The sequence below is a fragment of the Rhinopithecus bieti genome, unplaced genomic scaffold (genome assembly GCF_001698545.2).
Source record: "Rhinopithecus bieti isolate Rb0 unplaced genomic scaffold, ASM169854v2 scaffold_7681, whole genome shotgun sequence".
NCBI lineage: Eukaryota > Metazoa > Chordata > Mammalia > Primates > Cercopithecidae > Rhinopithecus > Rhinopithecus bieti.
The window spans coordinates 4,999,424-5,021,456 of record NW_016806571.1 but is presented as its reverse complement, the minus strand read 5'-3'; the positions used below and the strand labels follow the sequence as shown (position 1 = coordinate 5,021,456).

At 52.6% G+C, this 22,033-nt stretch overlaps 1 protein-coding gene across 5 annotated transcripts in view; it reads right to left on the bottom strand.

The window, feature by feature from the left end:
- Positions 1–6,629: 6,629 nt before the first annotated feature.
- The window catches only part of CAD (carbamoyl-phosphate synthetase 2, aspartate transcarbamylase, and dihydroorotase), a 30,362-nt gene continuing 14,958 nt past the window's right edge, over positions 6,630–22,033 (bottom strand). Inside the window, exons 16-45 of one of the 5 annotated variants that reach the window (XM_017876919.1) lie at positions 21,517–21,629; positions 20,873–21,117; positions 20,404–20,650; positions 19,977–20,075; positions 19,580–19,804; positions 19,308–19,490; positions 18,884–19,102; positions 18,450–18,617; positions 17,682–17,864; positions 17,469–17,573; positions 16,592–16,831; positions 16,294–16,375; positions 15,620–15,786; positions 15,282–15,446; positions 14,999–15,130; positions 14,240–14,441; positions 13,641–13,831; positions 13,402–13,542; positions 13,075–13,176; positions 12,256–12,352; positions 12,001–12,051; positions 11,664–11,708; positions 11,392–11,561; positions 11,223–11,297; positions 10,497–10,709; positions 10,180–10,305; positions 9,821–9,976; positions 9,625–9,726; positions 9,319–9,413; positions 8,818–9,194 (exon numbers count right to left, since the gene is read on the bottom strand). In XM_017876919.1, the coding sequence (XP_017732408.1) occupies positions 9,092–9,194; positions 9,319–9,413; positions 9,625–9,726; positions 9,821–9,976; positions 10,180–10,305; positions 10,497–10,709; positions 11,223–11,297; positions 11,392–11,561; positions 11,664–11,708; positions 12,001–12,051; positions 12,256–12,352; positions 13,075–13,176; positions 13,402–13,542; positions 13,641–13,831; positions 14,240–14,441; positions 14,999–15,130; positions 15,282–15,446; positions 15,620–15,786; positions 16,294–16,375; positions 16,592–16,831; positions 17,469–17,573; positions 17,682–17,864; positions 18,450–18,617; positions 18,884–19,102; positions 19,308–19,490; positions 19,580–19,804; positions 19,977–20,075; positions 20,404–20,650; positions 20,873–21,117; positions 21,517–21,629 (4,442 nt within the window). In that variant the 3' untranslated portion in view covers positions 8,818–9,091. Of the gene's footprint in view, positions 9,195–9,318; positions 9,414–9,624; positions 9,977–10,179; positions 10,306–10,496; positions 10,710–11,222; positions 11,298–11,391; positions 11,562–11,663; positions 11,709–12,000; positions 12,052–12,255; positions 12,353–13,074; positions 13,177–13,401; positions 13,543–13,640; positions 13,832–14,239; positions 14,442–14,998; positions 15,131–15,281; positions 15,447–15,619; positions 15,787–16,293; positions 16,376–16,591; positions 16,832–17,468; positions 17,574–17,681; positions 17,865–18,449; positions 18,618–18,883; positions 19,103–19,307; positions 19,491–19,579; positions 19,805–19,976; positions 20,076–20,403; positions 20,651–20,872; positions 21,118–21,516; positions 21,630–22,033 lie in introns of all 5 variants that reach the window. The other 4 variants (XM_017876920.1, XR_001886523.1, XR_001886524.1 and 1 more) reach the window with 4 other exon arrangements.

The following is a 22,033-nucleotide window of genomic DNA, read 5'->3' as shown; positions in this document are numbered from 1 at the left end:
AAAAAAAAAAAAAAAAAAAGAAATACAAAAATTAGCTGTGCATGGTAGTGTGTACCTGTAGTCCCAGTTACTTGGGAGGCTAACTGGGGAGAATCACTTGAGCTCAGGTCATTGAGGCTGCAGTGAGCCATGATTATGCCACTGCACTCCAATCTGGGCAACAGAGTGAGACTGTCTCATACATGATGAAACCCTGTCTCTACTAAAAAATACAAAAATTTGTCCAGGTGTGGTGGCTCAATGCTGTAATCCCAGCACTTTGGGAGGCCGAGGTGGGTGGATCACCTGAGGTCAGGAGTTCAAGACCAGCCTGACCAACATGGAGAAACCCTGTCTCTACTAAAAATACAAAATTAGACAGGCGTGGTGGCGCATGCCTGTAATCCCAGCTACTCAGGAGGCTGAGGCAGGAGAATTGCTTGAACCCGGGGGAGGCAGAGGTTGCGGTGAGCTAAGATCATGTCATTGTACTCCAGCTTGGGCAACAAGAGTGAAATTCTGTCTCAAAAAAAAAAAAAAAAAAAGGGGGGGGGGGGGGGGGGGGCCAGAAAACCCAGCTACTCAGGAGGTTGAGGCAGGAAGAATCACTTGAACCCGGGAGGCAGAGGTTGCAGTGAGCTGAGATCGCGCCACTGCACTCCAGCCGGGGCAACAGGGGGAGCCTCGTTCTAAAAAAAAAAAAAAAAAATTAAACTCTGTGCTTTGATTTTAGATCTGGTGCTTTAGGCCTTCCCACCATGTTGATAAAATCCCAGCCCAAAGCAAGGACATTGAGCATTTTCAATAGCCCATGCATATTTCTGTGAGCCTTCCTCATAATGGAAATACCTTTATTATCAGATTATTTTTATTATAAAAGCAATATATACTTGTTTTAAGGGTACAACAAAGGAAAAGTATATAAAGTAGAAAGTGAATGTTTCTCCTGTAATCTTACTTCCTGAAAAAACTGCTAATCCCAGTATGGGGTCAGTATTTCTACATAATAACAAAAATGGCGTCATCTTATAGGTAAGATCGTATAACCTGTGTTTATGACTCAACCATGCAGCCTGGACTCATCTTTTCCATGTCAAGACCATAGATTTCATTCCTTTTTAAAGGTGAGGCTTTTGGACTCATCAGAGCTAGCCCCCTGCCTGATGTCCAGCCGGGAGCCTTACCCCAGGCTGGGTGAGATGCCACTGCCCACGTCAGGGCGTGGGAGGCTGGTGAGGCAAAAGGCTGGCAGTCCATCACACCAGGCAGCAAGGCCGCCCCAGCTGCTCGCCATGCTTTGCTGGTTCCTGATACTTTCTCATTTTACGTCTCATTGATTATAGGCCCCAAGTGACAGGATGGGGGTGGGGAAGAGTGAGAAAATCGAGGAGAGGGAAGGAGGGTGGGGAAGAGGGATTTTCACCCTATGAAATGCTTTAAGCCACAGCCTGTCCTATCTGTGCCATGCCGGGTCCCTTTGCAGGGGAGGGAGCAGAATGCTCAGGGCGAGTGAATGCCTTCACCAAGCATCCAGTCCATCTTCTGTCCATAGAAGAAGGAGACTCAGGGAGGGAAAAATACTTCCCCTGGGTCAGCCAGCACATGCCCAAGCTCTCACTCCCACTCTAGGCCCCTCTGAAGTTCTTGCCTAGTTGAGTTTCTCAGCAAACCTTTCCCCAGCTCCTCCAGCAGCCTGCTGCCGCTGGCACTCCTGTCCTGGGGCTCTGGGGTCAGGCCCTTTGGTTCTGTTCTGCCTTCTACTATGATTCTAGTCACAGTTCACCTCTCTGCGTCTCAGCTTTCTCAATTAAAAAATAGGGATTACATGATATCATGGGCGTGAACGTGCCTGGTATATAGAAGGTGTGTACAAGAGTTAGCTTTTGGGTTGAACCCAGGATGTAGGGGAGAGATTTCAGGGTAACAGAGTGGCCCAGCACCCTAACAGCAGGGAAAGGAGGCAGCAGTTATTGAGCTTACTTTGTACAAGGCCCTGTGGTGCAGACAGTATCCTGTGCACCTGACAGATGGAGAAGCAGGCTCACCTGCCCATGGTCGTGCAGCTGGTGACCGTCAGGGCTGAGATTCCCACTCGCTTCTGGGTTCTGGCCCCTGGAAGTCCCCAGCCCTTTCTCCATGCCACCCTGCCTTTCAACGCACCTTCAGGCATTGCGAGGATGAGGAGACAGGTCTCTGGAGCATTCTCCCACCTTCACACTGGGCCGCCATCCCTGGGAGCCCAGGAAATCCTTATCTGCAGAGCTGCCTGCACTCCCCCATTATCCTCCAATCCCCCTCCTCCACTTGCTTATCCAGAAGTCCCTTTCCCCTGGGTGCCCTTCCTTGATGATAGATGGAGGAGGGAACGTCAAGAGGAAGGGACTGGGCCTGGGAGGGGTGAGGGGAAGGCGGGAGAGCAACGCAGGTGGGGGAGGGCCCATCCCTCAGCCAGCCCCAGCTCTTTACATGGCTGATTAACTCGGGGAGGGGAGGGCTTTCGGGTCAGAGAGGAACAGAGAAGAGGGACAGCTAGGGAAGGGGTGAAATGGAGAGCGGAGGGAAAGAGGCAGGCTAGATTTCCCTGCTGCGAGCTGCAGGGCTGTTCAAAGGAGAGACTTGAGACCAAGGGGCTAGAATGCAGGTTGCAAACCTTAGAGGCCTCGTGCTGCAGTGACTGGGCGGGGGAGCATGGGCACATGGACCGGTCCTGCCCTTCTCCCCAGGCTGCCCACCTGGGGGTGGCCCAGGGTGAGTCCTGCACCACGTCTGAGAGGTGAAGGCCAAGGCCCAGGACCCAGGGGGCAGGGTCAAGAGGAAGCCCGGGTGATAAGCACCACCCTCTATCGGCCCTCCCACCTGGTCAGGGCCCCAGTGCAGCCAGCTTAAAGGAGGCATTTGGCCCTCCTGCTGCCTAGAACCTCGCTGGCTGGGGAGCAGCGCCCCCGACTGGAGCCTGCACCACGGTAGCGGCAGAGGCAGCTGGAAGTCTCTGCAGGGAGTCTCAGGACTGGGGTCAGGATGGGAAGACCCTTTTCCCCTCCGCCAGGCAGAGCCCCTCACTGTGGAGAACTGTATTCAGGGTGTTCCTTTTACAGTTGGAGTACTCTTCTCTCTTAACTCTTCAACCTCCCTTCCCCCAACTCTGGCAGTCCCCAGGGCCTCCTTATCCCTGGCCTAAGTCCCAGGGCCACCTCGTCAGCACCTTCCAAGGGGTGCTTGGAGGGGCAGTTCCCAGGCCCCAACAGGGCAAAGCCTGAGGCCCCAGGTGCAGCTGTGTGTGGGCTTTTTCTCTTTTCTTTTTCTTGCTATGCTGCTCAGGCTAGCCTCAAACTCCTGGGTCAAACAATCCTCCTGCCTCGGCTTCCTAAGCAGCTGGGACTCCACGTGTACACCACCACACCCCCAGATGCAGCTGTGATCACCAGCAACCCCATACACAAAGCAGGCCCTGTTTCCTTAACTGGCAAGAGAAAGAACGTGGGGAGGGTGGGTAGGCAGGAAGGCCCAGGTTGCCAGAGCCGGTGCCTCCCTCCGTCAGCCCTGGCCCTAGCCTCTCTCTGCTCTTGCCATTCCCCATGCAGTACCCCAGACACCCTCACCTGCTCTCTGGCTACAGCATCCTGGGTACAGGAAGAAGTCGGCCTGGTGAAGCTCACTCAGAGGACATGACCCAAACAACCTTAACCTCCGATTCCATTCTCTTGTTTGCTTTGGCTCAACAATGATGGCTATAAATTTAATTTAAAGGACTGTAGCCAAAAACCTGGGGAGAAATAGAAGGGAACTGAACCCAGAATATTAAAAAGATAAGAAAGCTTACCAAAATAAGCAGGGTTCAAACCCTAAAACAACAGACTTGCTTTTTCCTGACCATGGAGTCTGCCCAAGCATGGCCTCCCTGCTTCCCTCCATCCTGCTGGACCAGCATGTGGTCACACAGGACTGCTGGGAGGCACAGTAACACGGGGAGTGGCTACTGACTGCACACTCCTTAAAGGAAGGCATGCTCCCCCAGCATCTAACTCACAGCCAGACACCAAGTACATGCTCAGTATGACCTGCTGGTGATGGAAGGAATGGGTGGAAGGATGGTGAACAAATAAACCTCAGGCCAATGCGAAGTCCATAACATACCCTCTAATCCCCAGCTCCTACCAATGGGCCAACAAGCAGGTTTCATACATGCTGATTCCCGAGGTATAAATCTGTATCTGATGGGAGCATTTGATGGTAGCAATCCAGGTGCTCTCAAGCAGGCAGTCATTTCTATTTCTTGGGTCCTCCAGGGAGTACAAGCCCTTCCACACCCCTGCCCTGGACATGGCTTCCCCCAGCCCCACCACAAATTCAGTGTTTAGCTTTCCCTTGAGTCTTACTTGTGACTCTATTAAAATTTCCTGCGGATTCATCACAGCTTCCCCGACCTTCTCTAGAGCCTTTGAGCGCCCAATCTCAACACCCATTTTTTTCCTTGCTACTTGGTAAATGACCTCAGCTTCTAAACCAGTCCCTCAGTAACCTCGTGAAACCTGCTTACCACCACAAAGCATCAGCCTAACAACTATTGTGACAACGTCCTTGCCTCAAATTTCCTTCTCTTTGGCCTGCTACAGGATTTGAATCTGCCAATACGTCTCCTGTCCCTCACACACTTGGAATTCTGGGCCTCTTGAGGGCTTTCTTCTGAGTTCTCCTGCTGCCCTTGCTGAAATTGAGGCTTGTCCCCATTCTACAAATATGCATATTTTAAAAGCTTCAATTACCTTTATGTTGATGCTTCAGTCAACACGTTTATTGAGCACCTACTATATGCTCAACCTTGTTCTGGGTGTTTGGGATACATCAGTGAATAAAGTCCCTGCTCTCATGGCACTTGTGTTGTCACATATAAATGCCACCTGCCTCTGTTGTGCTTGCTTCAACTCCCCAGCTCCATTACCTCCATGACATCTCCATATAGATGGCCCATGGCAGCTAGGTATCACATCCAAATGGAATCAACTCTCCCCTCCCCCAAACTGGCTATCTGGTCTACCTTCATCAGTCTTCATTCTTCCAGTCTTGAGGTCCCACACTGTGCGGTCATTCTTTACTCTCCTCCTCAGTCATATAACATCTATTCCTGTCTCTGAATCCAGACCCTTGTCACCCATGCTGTTTTTACTGCAACAGCTTCCTAATTGGCTTCCTGATGGTGGAATGGCTCCTTTCCCTCTTCTAGGCACTGCTGCCAGATGAGTCTTCCGTAAGCCCTCATCCCATCCTGACCCTCATTCTCTGCTCCTCACCTCCACTGGTCAATGCCCCCTCATTGTCTCTGGGGATATTATTGCAGAACTACAGACACCTTGCAGTTTTACACTGGGAATTGCCAACTACCCTTTTAAAGCCTATAGGTGGGCTGGGCATGGTGGCTCATGGCTGTAATCCCAGCACTTCAGGAGGCTGATGCGGGAGGATCACTTGAGCCCGGGAATAGACCAGCCTGGGCAACATGGCGAATCCCCATCTCTACAAAACAAAACAAAGAACAAAAATTAGCCAGGTGTGGTGGCATGTGCCTGTGGTCCCAGCTATTCTGGAGGCTGAGTGGGGAGGATCGCTTGAGTCCAGGAGTTTGAGACCAGCCTGGGCGACGTGGCAAAACCTCATCCCTACAAAAAAACACAAAAAATTAGCTGGGCATGGTGGTATGGCCATTGTGGTCCCAGCTACTTGGGAGGCTTAAGTGGGAGGATCACTTGAGCCCACGAGGTCAAGGCTGCAGTGAGCTGAGATCGCGCCACTGCACTCCAGCCTGGGTGACAGAACGAGACCCTATCTCAAAAAAATTTATTATAAAAACTAAAAGCCTACAGGCATACTGACTTGCCCATGGTTTCAGGTAGGTAGCTGTAAGGTGAGGCCTAGAGTGCAGCTGACAAAGCTCCAGGTGGACTACCTATGTTGAGGGGGTTGTCTCCTTCACTAGGGTGGACAGTGAAGAGGTGGGAGAAAATGGCTGTAATAGCAACCCAACGTTAGCCAGACTTCTTTCAAGGCGGGGGATAGAGTCAAAGGATTCATGCAAGTGTCAAAGGGATGTATCTGTAAAGCGCTTAGAACAGTGCTTGGCATATAAATGTTTCTTATAAAAGAAATAGATCAAACCTCTTAAGTACCTCAGGAAGGAAAGTACCTTTTTACGCTTCATGACAATTACATGGCACATATGAAGTTGTTTCTCAGTGAATGTGGAACAGGCTCAGTCAAAAGTATTGTATTAAAGGGCTAATTTTGGCTGGGTGCGGTGGCTCACGCCTGTAGTCCTAGCACTTTGGGAGACCGAGGCAGGTGGATCACTTGAGGTCAGGAGTTCAACACCAGCCTGGTCAACATGGCAAAACCTCTACTAAAAATATGAAAAGTTAGCTGGGCGTGGTAGCACGTCCCTGTAGTCCCAGTTACTTGGGAAGCTGAGGCAGGAGAATCACTTGAACCTGGGAGGCAGAGGTTGCTGTGAGCCAAGATCGCACCACTGCACTCCAGCCTGGGCGACAGAGCGAGATGCCATCTCAAAAGATAACAATTTTTTTAAAAGGTGCTAATTTTGGTTTTTGCTGATAAGTTTTTTCATTTTATTTCCCAATATAATAAGATCTACTTTCTGGTCACATGGGAAAAAAGTTTATTCAACTCAGAGCTGTGTTATGATTAGGAGATCCAAAGAAAGGCTCAGGACAGGAACACCTCCCACCACTTAGCAACTGAGTAAAATGCGTTCGCTACTTGGCAGCAAACACTGCTTCTACTTGAGGGTGAGGCTATCCAAGTTCTGTGGGAATCTGTGTGTGAGTCCCAAGTACCCATGAGTACAATTGGAAAAAGAATCTCTGACTTGTTCTAAGAGTTTAAGCAAGGAGGTAGAGTATCTAGAAAGAAGAGGAAGGGTTCTGGAAATGACACTATTTTCCAACCAAGTCTTCCAGGTACCTGAGGGAGACCTCGTCAGGCAGGAATCTGGGTTTGCAAAGACTGGAAAGGGTTAACATTAGCAGGACCGGAGGCCTCCACACTCTAGGACTTGGCATTATACTTAGTGTCCTCCTTCAAGTAGTACCTATGGTTGTAAATTAACATTTCTATTGGAATTGACATCCAAACCCCCTGGTCTGGTCCGTCAGACTTTCAACCCTCACAATACTGAGTAGGAATCTTCTGCTGCAGTGTCTCCTCACCGTACCACAATTTCCATTCCTCTCGAACTGTACTGTAAAGGAGATTGTCTTTCCTCACGACACAGCTCACACCCCATGGCACAGGCTTTTCCGACTCCATTATCTGTGCTGACCTCTTCTGAAAACTGGTTCCCTACAGGACACCTTAGGTTTGTTCTCTGGCTGCTTATATTTGTGGCTTGTCTTTCCCACTGGTTTTTGGAAGCCCTTAAAGCCAGAAATGACCTTTCCCTTTTTAACAGAAAGGTGGGTTGTTAAGTAAAGAAGTCCTTTGTATGAGTCTCAAGGTGAGTGGCCTAGCAAGCTATCACTTTTTTTTTTTTTTTTTTTTTTTTTTGAGATAGTGTCACTCCGTTGCCCAGGCTGGAGTGTAATGGTACCATCTCGGCTCACTGCAACCTCCACCTCCTGGGTTCACGCGATTCTCCTGCCTCAGCCTCCCAAGTAGCTGTGATTACAGGCGCATGCCACCAAACACAGCTAATTTTTATATTTTTAGTAGACAGGGTTTCACCATGTTGGCCAGGCTGGTCTCAAACTCCTGACCTCAGGTGATCCACCTGCCTCAGCCTCCCCAAATGCTGGGATTACAGGCATAAGCCACTATGCCTGGCCCCCACTTCTCTAAGCCAGCATCCACATCTGTGAAATGGGTGGCAGGCTGGTGTGAGAATTGAGAATACGCATCAAGTTCCTCTTCACACTAAGTTCTCAAAAAACGAGGTCCTTCTCCTTTTCTCATCTCTAGAATACGCTGATACTCTCTGGATGAAGTAGGTGCTTCCTGAATGGTGTCAGAGCAGTTTGCACTATCATGTGCCAGTGTGCAGCAGTTTAATCTGTAGAAGCCACTGGAAGCCTCATGACCTGAGGCTGAAAACTGAGGGTTAGAATTGCCTTGTTCATCCACATACTCCCACTGCATATGGTGCTTTGTACCCACAGCGTGCTAAGTTTTGTTGGAACAAAAAACGAGATTTCTCCAATGCTACTCAAGTTCACCGGATGGCACAGCCGCTCCTCAGAAGCCCTCAACCACAGACACATAAGCTACTCCCCTTAGGCCCCTGCCCTGAGGTCTCCAAGCCAAAGTGCTCCTCAGCCCTCCATGGCATCTGCCCCTCTGTCCAATGTCAGGCAGAGGCTCCCAGGGTTGGGAAGTAGGAGGGGCTCCTAATAGTGACAGTGGCTGGAGAACTCCAGGGTGGTTTTGAGAATGCAATGGCATCCTTAGCCACTGCAGGAGGACTAACCAGAAAGAGTGGGGAAGAGTCAAGGCCTGGCTTCAGACAGGCCGCAGTGCTCAGCCTTCCTTTCACCCTGATGAGTGTTCTCCCAGTGTCAGAAAGAGGGCAGAACTCTCTGTCAAGTCTTTGAGTCAACTGAATTGAGGAAGAAGGACTGGGACACCAGCCAGAGCCTCCAGGTAAGCTCTGGCATTAGCACGACACAGGACTCAGCACAAACAGAGTAATATGCTCCTGCTGAGTCCAAAAGAGCCACGAGTGTTAAAATGCCAAGTGTGGGCACACAGCCCTAGCCAGAGCCCTGCCTGGTGAGGCTGCTCTTATCATTTGGGAATCTGCTCAATTTTCTAAAAGAAAGCTCCGTTCTACTACACTCAGCATCAAGGGGCAGCTCAGCTGTTTATTAAGTCAGTAGAAAAATGACTGTACATGTTTAAGGTGCAGGAATGAAGATGGGGCAGACTGGGCCCCAGCATCTGAGGCCCCACCCCCATGCCAGAGAGCTCCAGTCCAGAGCCTGAAGTGTGGTCAGCACATGTGAGCTATCTGGATGTCCAAGAATATCTAAGTGTGCTGCCCCCGTAGGGGGCACTGGAATTCCTTGCCCAGCAGCTGGGCCTAAAGAGAAGAGGCTGAGGAAACCAGGCCCTAGAAACGGCCCAGCACAGTGGCTAACAGAGCCATGCGAATGTACATGCCATTCTCAGCCTGGCGGAAGTAGGCTGCGCGGGGGTCCGAGTCCACTTCCACGCTGCAAAAAAAAAAAAAAAAAAAAAAGGAAGTGTTACCGTGCAGCCCATGGATAGCCTGTCCAGGACTAAGTCTCCTCCCCTCCACCAGCCCCGAGGCAGTCTCCAACTCTGATGCTGCACCACCTTATCTCGTTGACACGGGGCATCGGGTGCATCACCACCATCTTCTTCTTGGCCCGGGTCATGATGTGGGGAGTGAGGATGAACTGGCCAAAGCACTGCAAGGCAGATGGGGTCCCCCTTAGTGCCTTGGGGTAGGAGTGGCTACAGAGGACACAAGTCTGGGCTCCACTGTGGCCCCCTCCACACCCACATGCAGCTATGGCAACTGTCGGACATGAGCTTTAATAGCTCTGACCCAGCCCTCACCCAGCCTTTCTGTCCTCATATCTGATGCCCTATGGCAGCAGCCCTGGCTTCAGCACTCACAGCTTCATACTCCTGGGTAGAGCCAAATCGTTCCTTCTGGATTCGAGTCATGTAAAGCACATCAGTGTCAGGCAGTGCCTCCTCAATGCTCTCGAATTCCTCCTGGAGGGTGAGGAGAGCCATGGTGGATGCAGCACTGGGCTCTGACTGCCCAACCCACGTCTCCATGGCCTCCAGGCTTGGCTGTGAGGCTCACCTGCTTGGTGCCGCGGGAGGCCACAAAGGCCCGCACAGTGGGTGGCATGCGCAGGCTGGGAGGTGCCACGTAGCGCAGGCTGACACGATACTGGGTGAGCAGGCAGGCCAGGGAATGTACTGTGCGTCCGTGCTTCAGGTCACCCACCATTGTGATCTAGGGGAGGAACCCAGTCACCACAGGGATCCCAGACTGGGTGCCCCCCCCGCCCCCCGCTACATCATTTCCAAGCTTTTAAAAGCCCCTGGAGCAGAATGAAGGGCTCCTTGATGCAGCTGTCCTGGACCAGGGTAACCACTTCCTGCCTCCCTCTCTAGATCGTCCCCTGGCAGGGCCCCAACCCCTGCCACCACCCTCACCGTCATGCCATTGACAGTTCCCAGCTCCTCACGGATGGTGAAGATGTCCAGCAGGGCCTGGGTGGGGTGCTCTCCGACCCCATCCCCAGCATTGATCACTGGCCTCCGGCAGTGCTTGGCGGCCAGCTGAAAAAAAGGGGAAAATCCTGTCTTTTGCAGCTCCGAGGCCCCCCAACTGCCAGTCCCACTCTTCCAGGGTCCCCTCACTCATCTGGCCCAACCTGAGACTTGCAGTCACAGAAAATGTGGGTAGAAGGGTTCTCAAGTCCCTGGGTCCAGCCTTCTTAACCCCATCTCAGTACCCAGGCTGGCCTCACCTCCACTGCTCCAGGCTGGGGGTGCCGGAGCACGACGACATCAGCATAGCAGCTCATGGTCTGCACGGAGTCAGCCAGGGATTCGCCCTTCTGGACAGACGATGTGGCTTCTGAGAAGCTGAGCACAGCACCTCCCAGCCGGGCCATGGCTGCTGCAAAGGAGCTGCTGGTCCGTGTGCTCACTTCATAGAACATGGAAGCCATGACCTTCCCCTGGGGAGAGAGCAAGGTGGAAGGTGTACGTATGCGTGTCCACCCTGGGGGAACCACAGGTGGGCACCACCACCCCAAGTGATATTTGAGGGATGCTGTGAGGACCCTTCTGCACCTAAAGCTTCCCTGTGACCTGTCAGAGCCTTGACGTTTCCACCACTGGTGTCACTCTGAGCTAAAGGCTCTGCCTCCAGAAAACCACCCATCATTAAGTGTTTGAATGAGCTGGGAAAGGAGGACATACCCTAACTCTCTCCTGTGATTGCAGCAGCCCAGACCAGAAGACCCCACTAGTGGGGTGATAGTCTCATGCTCAGGGCCTTCCAAGCCAGCTAAATCCTGCTTTGGGGAGGGAAAATGTTGGGGGGAAGATCTACAGCAGCAGAGGGATGGACTAACATAAGGAGACAGGATGGCAGGGGGAAGACCCACTCTGACCACTGTGCAGCCCTGCCCTGATGCTGCCCAAGGGCAGGCAATGGCTTGGACCCTACCCCCGGCCCTGATCCTGACCTTCAGGATGTCGAGGCTCCGCTCCTTCTGTACCATCATACGCAGTGTGTGTGCCACATTGAACAGGTGAGACATCTAAGAAAGAGCCCAAGTTAGCTATAAAGGTCCTAGCCCCCGCTTTCCAAATCCTCAAAGCTCTGGGTGGTCCCATCCTCCGTGCCCCAGGCACCTGATCCTTGGTGAACTGCTGGACGGACAGGATATGTTGGCCCACTAATGAGTGCAGCAGGGGTGAGGTCTGGGGGTGCAGCAGGCCAGGGGTCCCCAGGTTCTGGGGAGATGCCTGTCTAGGTACTGGTGGTAGAGGGTAGCAGGTGCCATCAGGGGTTCCCATCAGCTCTGCAGTGAGGGATGGGGCAGAAGAGGCTGGTCAGAGGGTTCCTCCTACCAAGGCCAGATCAGAGGTCCCCGAGGTGAGTGTGTGTCAGGGTGGAGTCTCACCTGGCTCAGTCACCTTCCGAGAGGACTTCTCCTTCGGTTCCTCAGCTGCAAACAGGACAAGAGGATAAATATATATTTATGGCTGAGGTTTGGAAAGAAATCCCATATTCCCAGGAACTCTGAATCATAGTGTATGTGTTAAAGCAATTCACAACACAGTAATATAGCAGGTTAGGGGAGGGCAGGGGACTACGGCAGCTCTGGGGACAGACAGGTGGCTTCCATGGGGCTGTGTTGTATGGGAGCAGTGGTGCCCTCCCGGGGCTCTCCCAGTTGGCAAAGGCATCCTAGGCAAGAGGAACGGCCAGACTCACACCAACCAACAACCTGGATTTACCCCACGCTCTGCTGCCCCGTGGGATCCCAGCTCCTGGGCGGAGGAACACAGCTGCCCACAACAAAAAAGGGCATGTGAGAAGTTGTGAGATGTCTACTCACACTGGGAGACTTGTTTAGGCAAAGGATGGCACAGCAGATCAGACAAGGATAAAGGGATGGAGAGGAGGACATGTAAGTAGAGAAAGGTGAGGCGCTGGGAAGAAGTGGATCCTGTCCCTACACAGCCTCTGAGTCACAGGAACCCCACTCTTACCTGGCAAACCTGGGTCGGAGGCTCGATGGATTCGGGGCGGCAGATGGAAGCGGCCATCAGGAAGCCCTGGGATGCCACGGCGGGGCCTTTCAGGTGTCTGGAGGGTAACAATGGCCCAGAGTTTTTTTTTTTTTGTCTTTTTCTTCTGAGATGGAGTCCCGCTGTGTCATTCAGGCTGGAGTGCAGTGGCGTGACCTTCTGGGTTCAAGCAATTCTCCTACCTCAGCCTCCCAAGTAGCTGGGATTACAGACGTGCACCACCACGCCTGGCTAAATTTTGTATTTTTAGTAGAGATGGGGTTTCACCATGTTGGCTAGGCTGGTCTTAAACTCCTGATCTCAGGTGATCCGCTGCCTTGGCCTCCCAAAGTGCTGGGATTACAGGCATGAGCCACTGCATCTGGCCAGGCCCAGCGTTTTTAAAAAGTAATTGGCCCAGCCGGGTTAAGAGATCGAGACCATCCTGGCTAAAACGGTGAAACCCCATCTCTACTAAAAATACAAAAAATTAGCCGGGTGTGGTGGCACGCACCTATAGTCCCAGCTACTCAGGAGGCTGAGGCAGGAGAATCACCTGAACCCAAGAGGCGGAGGTTGCAGCAAGCTGAGATCGCACCACTGCACTCCAGCCTGGGAGACAGAGCAAGACTGTCTCAAAAAGAAAAAAAAAAAAAAAAGTAATTGACCCAACCCCACTTCAAATTCAGTCCCTCAAGAAAACCCCAACTGTTCCTGAACCACCAATGAAAATGTTCAAGTTGTTTATCCTGCCCTGGGACTAACACCTCCCAGCCCCCTAGCCACTAGTAGTGTAGATACCGTGGTCATCTCACTGGTGGTAGGGGCTGAGGGTGGGAGCTGAGGAACAGCCCCCTGTGGCCACTTCCGTACATCCTGTCCATAGCCTGGGGGCACCAGAACCTGCAGGCAGAAGGCAGGGCACTCAGGAGGGAGCAGAGAGAACTCAGGTCCTAAAGGGGTGGATGTCAGCAAGGACAAAACGTGCCTTGAGGGAACTGTGCCCCCAACCCCTGGTCCAGGGCAGTGGTGCACATAGTGGGACAGTGTAGATGTGCCGGGTAGGAAAGAAATGAATGTGGTGTGGAAGAGGGCACTACTGAGATCAGGCAGGGGCTACTTGCGTACCTGCCCGTCGATATAGGCAACTTCCCCTCGTAAGACCACACGGCGGACGGTGCCCTTCACCTTCTGCCCTTCAAAAGGTGTCCAGTGGGCCTTGGAGAAGGGCATGTGGCTGGGGATTGTCCACTCATGCTCCAGATCCACCTGCCCAGAGGACATGGGTTATGGTAGGGAAAGGCTCCCCAGAGAACAGATCCTAGGGCTGGAGAACTCCCCTCCTGCTCTGGGCCTCATCCCCACACCTCCACATAGGTGTCCTCCTGTGGGGGCAGGTGAAAGATGCGCCGAGGATTGTGGTGCAATCGCTGTAGTAGGTCGTCCAGGCTGAGCCGGCCCTCGCTTACAGCTGTCAGCAGTAGTGGCAGCATGGTCTCTAACCCTGGGAACCCAGGTGGGGGCCTGGACCCACACTTCTCCTCCAAGGTATGGGGAGCTGGAAGAAAGAAAGCCATTACCCTCAGGACCAATCACCTCTACGTCTGGGAAGTCACCCACACCCCAGGACTGCACTTCAACAACCTCCTTACGCTCACTACCACTCCCGATGCTCATTTTTTCTGGGAACTGGAAATGAGGGCAACAGGACTGCTGCCATCTTCTGGAACCCACACTTTTACCCATGTGTTCTTTCATTTGCAGTTTTACTCACTGGCTCATTGATTCTTTCAACAAGTATTTATCAGGCACCTATCACAGACCAGGCACCCTAGAGGCTAGGGTCTCATACAGATGAAGACCCTGTCCTTGTAGAGTCCTGAGGCCTGGCCTGGTTCCCATTTTCTTGCTAGGGCTGTTCCACAAGCCCCACTGGGCAGAGGAGGTACATGCTGGATTCTCTCACCATGGTCTGAGGCAAAGCAGTCGATGACAGCCATGTTCTCCCACAGGGCTTCCACATCCTGGCGGGAGCCAAGCTCAGGCCGGACCTCCCCCTTCCCAGGCCCTAGGCGCTCCAGGTCATCATGGTTTAGGAACAGGTGATGGGGAGCCACCTCACAGGTCACCGGCAAGCCCCGTGCCTTTGCAGCTTTAATTAGCAGGATCTGAGGAACAATGGGAAGATCCAAAAGAGGCACCATCCATATGCCCTGACCTACACAAAGTCCCATTGGCCAACATCCCTGCTTAAAAAATGATGATGTAGGCCGGGCGCGGTGGCTCAAGCCTGTAATCCCAGCACTTTGGGAGGCCGAGACGGGCGGATCACGAGGTCAGGAGATCGAGACCATCCTGGCTAACACGGTGAAACCCCGTCTCTACTAAAAAATACAAAAAACTAGCCGGGCGACGTGGCGGGCGCCTGTAGTCCCAGCTACTCGGGAGGCTGAGGCAGGAGAATGGCGTGAACCCGGGAGGCGGAGCTTGCAGTGAGCCGAGATCCGGCCACAGCACTCCAGCCTGGGCGACAGAGCGAGACTCCGTCTCAAAAAAAAAAAAAATGATGATGTAGACCTGCAAGGGCGCTGGCTCGAGACCCTCCTCCCACTGGCTCGAGACTCTCCTCCCGCTGTCTCCTGCCCCCAAGGACTACCCGACTACCCTGACCTTCGGTGTTACTAGGAAAGCAACAGAGACAGCAGGAACTCTGGTATACTCTTACCTCCTCCTTCCGTGCCACGTGACATATGTGCACTGAGCGCTGAGTGAGCTGAGCCACCATGAGGACAGCAGCCATAGTTTGCTGCTCTGCGTGAGCCACAATGGGGAGGTGAGAGGGCCATGTCTCGAAATGCTGAGAGCAGAAAGAACTGATGAGTGCATAATTTCTTACTGTGCTCATCAGAGCCCAGAACCCCCAGGAGCTACCCTGAATCCTCACTGCTAGGGGCCCACAAGCCAGGAGACACTGGGTGGTGGCCTCCTGCCACATGCACACTCCCTACCTCCATCCACTGGACTACGCTGTCCAGCCGCAGCTCAGAGAAGGTCTCATTGAGGTAAAGCTTCAGCCCAGCTGCAGACCCGGCCACGGTGCCCAACATTCCTGCATTTTCAGACGAGGCCCCAAGGAATAAGGCAAAGTCGCAGCGGGCGCTAGCCTCTGCCAGCTGGAGAGGATACAGAGTTAAGGCTCATTGGCACCCATGCCCACACAGGCTAGTCTGGCACCAGTGGCCTGGGCCCATGGGGAGGGGCAGAAGGAAAAGGGCTCAGGGAAGCAAGGGTGGCTGGTGGGGGCATGTGGGTCTCCAATACCAGGAAGAGGGGTGCAGTGGCTCACCTTCTGGGCCAGGGCCAGAGCAGGGGCATCAATGATGGGGGGCCGGGTATTAGGCATGGCACACACCATGGTGATACCCCCAGCCAGGGCAGCAGCTGTGCCTGAGGCAAAGTCCTCCTTATGTGTCCCACCTGGTTCCCGCAGGTGCACATGGACATCAATCAATCCTGGGATAAAATGGAAGCAGCAAGATTACAGGAAGATTCATACAGAAGGATGAGCTGGACACGGTGGCTCACGCCTGTAATCCTAGCACTTTGGGAGGCCGCGGCAGGTGGATCACCTGAGGTCAGGAGTTCGAGACCAACCTGACCAACATGGTGAAACCCCGTCTCTACCAAAAATACAAAAATTAGCCTGGCATGGTAGCACACTCCTGTAATCCCAGCTACTTGGGAGGCTGAGGCAGGAGAATCGCTTGAACCTGGGGGGCAGAAGTTGTAGTGAACCGTTATTGCACACCACTCCCTCTCAAAAAAAAAAAAAAGGTCCTCAGACAGGCCACTGTGGACACTGTGGATCAAGGAATGAAAGATTGAGAAAGATTCTGGGGTCTTCACAGTCTGTGCAGTCCAGGACAGAGTGTGGGACCCCCAGCCATCCTTCACCACACTGAGGGCCTCTATGCCAGCGGCTGCCAGTGTCCAAAAGCCAAGTTCTCCCCAAAGACTTACCTGGCAGTCGCACAAGCTTTTGGGAGGTCATACAGTCAACGTGCACCTTCAAAGGAGGGGCTGGCCCGATCTGGCCTAGGGCCTGCAAGTGGAAAGCAGTCAGCTTTGATTTAAGGGAAGGGTGATCCTGGGAGTTGTAGGGAGAGATGTGGGTTTTCCCATAAACCAGGCTCTGCACTCTCTATACCCACCGTCTCTCCCTCTGTAGCCACGAAGCTTTATTACTAGCATGACTGTTCCATACTCACTCCTCCATCAACACTGGCAATCTCCCTCCCAGCACGTGGGTCTCAGTTACCTCCACAAAGAGTTTGGTGCACTTGATATCGATGATTAGGGGCACGGAAAAGTCAGCGGCCAAGCGCCGGGTGCGGTAGCCCTTGGTGACAAAGGAAGAGAGACGCCGGCCCCCAGCTCCACGCATGGACAGGTTAATCACCAGCTCGAAGTTTTTCTCAGCTAGCTGCTCCAGGATGCTCCGCTGTGGTGGGCACTCACCATCCACGGCCTCCTCAAAGTGCCAGTCCACAGCTGTTACCTGCCAACCCGGAGTCAAAGTCAAGGCCAAGCTGAGCCTGGCAGGGGTCAGGAAAGCTAGCCTTAAGGGAGAGGAGCTGGCCCAGGAGCCCATGATGAGGAGACTGAGGACCCAAAGGGTGGGGACCGAGGGCTGCCTCTATTTGATATTGGCAAAGTATATTTCTTGACAGGAAAGATATCTACACTAAGTAAATAGGTTACCAAGGACTAGGTGCAGTATGAGCTCACATATATGTACACAGAGAAAATTCTGGAAGGAAAAATATCAGAATAGTGGTAGAGAGACTGTAAGAGACTTTTCTCTTTGCTTCCTGTGTATTCTGCTTTCTACATGGAATATAGCTTATTAGTATAACGGTAATAATAAAAGCAAGGGAATAGGAGATAATCCTTTTTTTTTTTGAGACAGCATCTCACTGTTTCCCAGGCTGGAGTGCAACGGTGCATTCACTGCACACTCACAGCTCACTGCAGCCTCTACCTCCTGGGCTCAAGAGAGTCTCCTGCCTCAACCTCCTGAGTATCTGGGACTACAGGCATATGCCACCATGCTCGGCCCAGATAATTCTTTGGTGCAGTATTTTCACCCCCTTCGGGAAGGGCAGCAGTGGGATAGGTTGCCAGAGTTCCTGTACCTTGACTCCATGCTCAGTGTAGAAGTCAGCTGTGCCGAGACTGGCATAGAGGCTGTAGCCCAGGCTCTCCAGTAGTCGCACAGTTGGGAGCAGCTCACTTTTGTTCTGAAACCAAACAGAAGGATGAAATTGTTTTCTTCCTGTCTTCCATTTCAAGGTCAGCCCTGGCTCGGGGAGCCACGGCCCTTGGGAAGTCCACATGGATTCTGGTACCTTATAGCTGCCAATGGTCAGCAGGATATTCTTCTTGGGGATCTTAAAGCCAGTGCTTAGCATGGCCTTGAGGTATGCCTCGCAGCGGCTCTCCCCAAAGCCGGCTACCTCCCCAGTACTGGTCATTTCCACACCCAACACCACGTCAGCACCCGCCAAGCGGGAGAAGGAGAACTGAGGCACCTAAAGGAGCAGGAGGGAAGAGAGAGGGCCAAGGTGTGAGAGGACCTCCTCCCTCAACAGCAGAGACGGACACAGTCCCCTGTTCTTGATCTCATCTGAATGGCAGGGTCAGCCTGCCCTCTCTGTGTACCCTACTGCTTTCCAAACATACTTGGGGTCGTTCCTCAGGTTCTGCTTAGGATGTGCCCTTGCAAATAAAAAACCTTACAAGCTCTGCAAATAAAAAACCTTAACCATCCTTCAAAACTCAATTCAAATAACACCCCTTCCCTCAAGTCTTCCCAGATCACCCCTCTCGGAAGCAGCACCTCCTGTCTCTGAACTCCTCCAGCATTCTGTTTATAGGTCGAATATGTAGTTTTATCAGACTGTTCTATACCAAAGTTTTTTTGGGGATGCAACTTCTCTTCCCTCCCATTACCATAAAGTAAGCTCCTAAGGGACAATGACCACCTCATTACCCCCATGATCCAGCAATGCCTTGCAGTCGGTGCCTGGTTTACATGCTGATTGATAACTCTGTGTGGTGAGTGACCTCTCTCCCGCTATTCTTCTGCTAACCCCAAGGGTTTCAATATTCCTTACCTTTACTCCCACGACTCCAGAACCAGTCATTAGCCCCACAGGTTCCACTTCTTCCCCCATGATGACCCGCGTGGCCAAGGCTACTAGGTCCACGCCCAGTGTCTTGGAAACGAAGGGGAATGAGCGAGAGACCCGTACGTTGCATTCAATAACTTTCAGCTGGTCATCCTGGGGCAGAGAAGACTGGTCAGACCTTCTGCAGGATGGCCTTGCTGACACTATCTATAGGCCTAGACTCTTCCTCTCAGTCACCAGTCTCTGGGGGAATCAGACTGAGCAGGGTTCAGGCTGACTAACTGTCATAAGCCCCAACACCATTAGCTCCAGCTATAGCCCCTTCCCTCCAGCTTCCCTGCCTACTTAGATGAAGGTAGGAGACAGTACAGGGCTTCATGGCACTGTGGCCCTTTAATTCTTTCCTTTAGCCTTATTACCTTGGCAATGAGCTGCAGATTGAAGGGTCCTGTGACCTGTAGCTCCTGGCCCACAGCATGCACAATGGCTTTGATCCGCTCCAGAGTTTTGGCAGTGATATCTTGTGGGGGGGTCACCAGCGTGGCATCACCTGAATGCACACCTGCATTCTCCACATGCTCAGAGATGGCGACGGCTGCCACCACACCATCAGAGGCCACAGCATCCACGTCAATCTCCTAGTGGCGGGGGGGGGACACAGACAGTGTGACGTACGGCCACTTTCTTCTCCCACTTACTCTAGGATTATCTCTTCCTTTACCGAGCCCCACATAGCCCACTGTTCCCAGCCCCGGTGCCTATGATTCTGCTGGACCAGAGAAGGAAGCCTCCTCCAGGGCTGGCAGCACGCCCTCAGAGGCTTCGCTGTCCGCAGCCTCCCACCTTAGCCTCCTGGATGAACTTGGAGATGACCACAGGATGCTCTTTGGAGACGGCTGCTGCGCTGCTCAGAAAGCGCTCCAGGTCCCCATCCGTGTAGGCCACATTCATAGCAGCACCACTCAGCACATAGGAGGGGCGCACCACACAGGGGTACCCCACAGTCTGGCAGAACTGGCGAGCAGACTACAGGAGGCAGGGAGCTTAGCTGGGTTGTTCACACTCACCCCCAAGAATCATCCAGCCTCCAGGTATCCCACCAGGTCCCAGCCCACCTCGAGGTCACTGAGCTCCCTCCACTGAGGCTGGCTGATACCAATGGTGTCAAGGAGCCGGGAAAACTTGAAACGGTTCTCAGCCGAGTCGATGGCTTCAGGAGAGGTGCCCAGCACCCGGCACTGCTGCCGATGCAACGCCATGGCCATGTTGTTGGGCAGCTGTCCACCCATGGATAGGATCACACCTTCGGGGTTCTCGAGCTCATAGATGTCCATTACCACCTACAGTGCAGGGGAAGAAACAAGCGGTGGCAGCAAAAGAGGGCAGGAATCTGAGCCTTCCTGCTTACTGTTTCCCTCAGCCCCCACCAAGTTTAAAAGAATCTGAGGTCAGCCAGCTGTTCCACTCGACCCTGGCCACCCAAGCTACCAGGAAGCCCCCATTCCCCCTCACCTCAAAAGAGATCTCATCAAAGTAGAGTCGATCACACATGTCATAGTCGGTGCTGACTGTCTCTGGGTTATAGTTCACCATGATGGTCTTATACCCCATCTGCAAGAGGGAGGGGAAGGGTACTTAGCAGTCAGGAAAATCATGGAGAAACTAAGCCAAAGCCCCTACTTCAGAGAGTGCCAGCACAGCTTCCTCTGAAAGAGCTGTACAAGATCCCTGCCTTGGGAGGGAAGGAGGTACAAAGTGTTGGGGAAGAGATTCATGTACCATGTGGGGCATGAGAGATGGCCTAAAAGGACCCCCGCCCCAAAGCTCTACGACCAAAGTAAGTGATGGCAATTAATAGGAAATGCCAGGATCAGTACCAAGCAATTGCTAGAGATAAACAAAACAGCAAAGAAACTGGAATGAAAATGAACTCTCTGACCTTTCGGAGCTGCTGGATGCAGCCTACAGCACACCAGTCAAATTCAACGCTGGAGCCAATACGGTAGACGCCAGAGCCAAGGACTAAGACATGAGGTGTTCGAAAGGTGAGGTCGTGGGTGGTGCCCCAGTATGTTAGGTACAGGTAATTTGTCTGGGCTGGCCATTCAGCTGCAACTGTGTCAATCTGTTTCACCGCTGGACAGATCCCCAGTTCTTGACGCAGCTTGCGAACAGCCAGCTCTGTGCTAAAATAGAAGAAGGGTCTGAAACACAGGTCCAGGGAGTAGGGTACAGACTGATAGAGGGTTGAGACCCCAGGGCAGGGATGAGAAAAAATGTCCTTGGAACCAAGGTCAGAAGCCTCTAAAGCTCCCCACACTCTCCTTCCTCCCTCCCAAGGGTCCCTCACTGATACAAAGGTTCTGCCCCACATTTCTCAGCTGGAAGCTCTCATTGCCACCTCTGACCTCAGAACTGCAAGGGCAATCTGCTTGTCTGAGAAGCCAAGACACTTGGCCTGTTGCAGCAGGTCTGGGGACAAAGGCTGTCCACGGTGTTGTTCTAGCAGCTGGGCATGTGTGATGATATGCTTCATTCGGTGCAGGAACCAGCGGTCGATGCGTGTGAGCTCATACAGGCGGTCCACCGAATAACCAGACCACAGAGCAGCTGCCACCACAAAAATCCGCTTATCTGTTGGAGTCTCCAACTCCTGATAGAAAGGGGGTAGACAGAGGGAAGCTACTGCCAGCCCATCTAAAAGCCTGAGCATGCGTAGCTACCACTGTCTCAGGAAGGGGAAACTGTACACCAGAGCACAGGATGTGTAATTGCAAAAACCTGGATACCAATCCTGGGTCTACCTCTCACTGGCTATGTGGCTTTGAGTAATTTCTAGAACCTAAGTCTCAGTTTCCTCATCTGTAAAAACAAGTCTAGTAATACATCCTTGCATGATAATGAGACATCTCAAAATTCTCAGCAAAGTGAAAACAAAGCAAATGTCCAATGATGACTGCTGCTAGTGTTACTGGTAACAAGCTCGTGGTCTGGGAGCAATGAGAAGCAGGGTCTATTTTAGGGGTGTTACCAGGGGAGGGGAACAACTTACCTCATCGCTGACTGGTTTCACTGTGTGATCAAAGCCCACACAGTTCTCATCCACCATGCGCAGGGCCTTCTGGAAGGCCTCCTCAAATGAACGCCCAATGCCCATGACTTCACCTGGAAGAACAGAATGGAAGGACTGAAGGTGTGGAGGTGGAAAGGGTGGAATGAGGGCACTGCCCATAATGCCTATGGTTTATAGTCAAGACTCTGGGAGATTCCCAAGGCAAGTCACATGATGGTGGGATTCATGGTGTTTCACGATTAAGAAATCTTAATGGCTGGGCGCGGTGGCTCCCGCCTGTAATCCCAGCACTTTGGGAGGCCAAGGCGGGCGGATCACAAGGTCAGGAGATCGAGACCATCCTGGCTAACATAGTGAAACCCCGTATCTACTGAAAACACAAAGAAATTAGCCGGGCATGGTGGTGGGCCCCTGTAGTCCCAGCTACTCGGGAAGCTGTGGCAGGAGAATGGTGTGAACCTGGGAGGCAGAGCTTGCAGTGAACAGAGATCGCGCC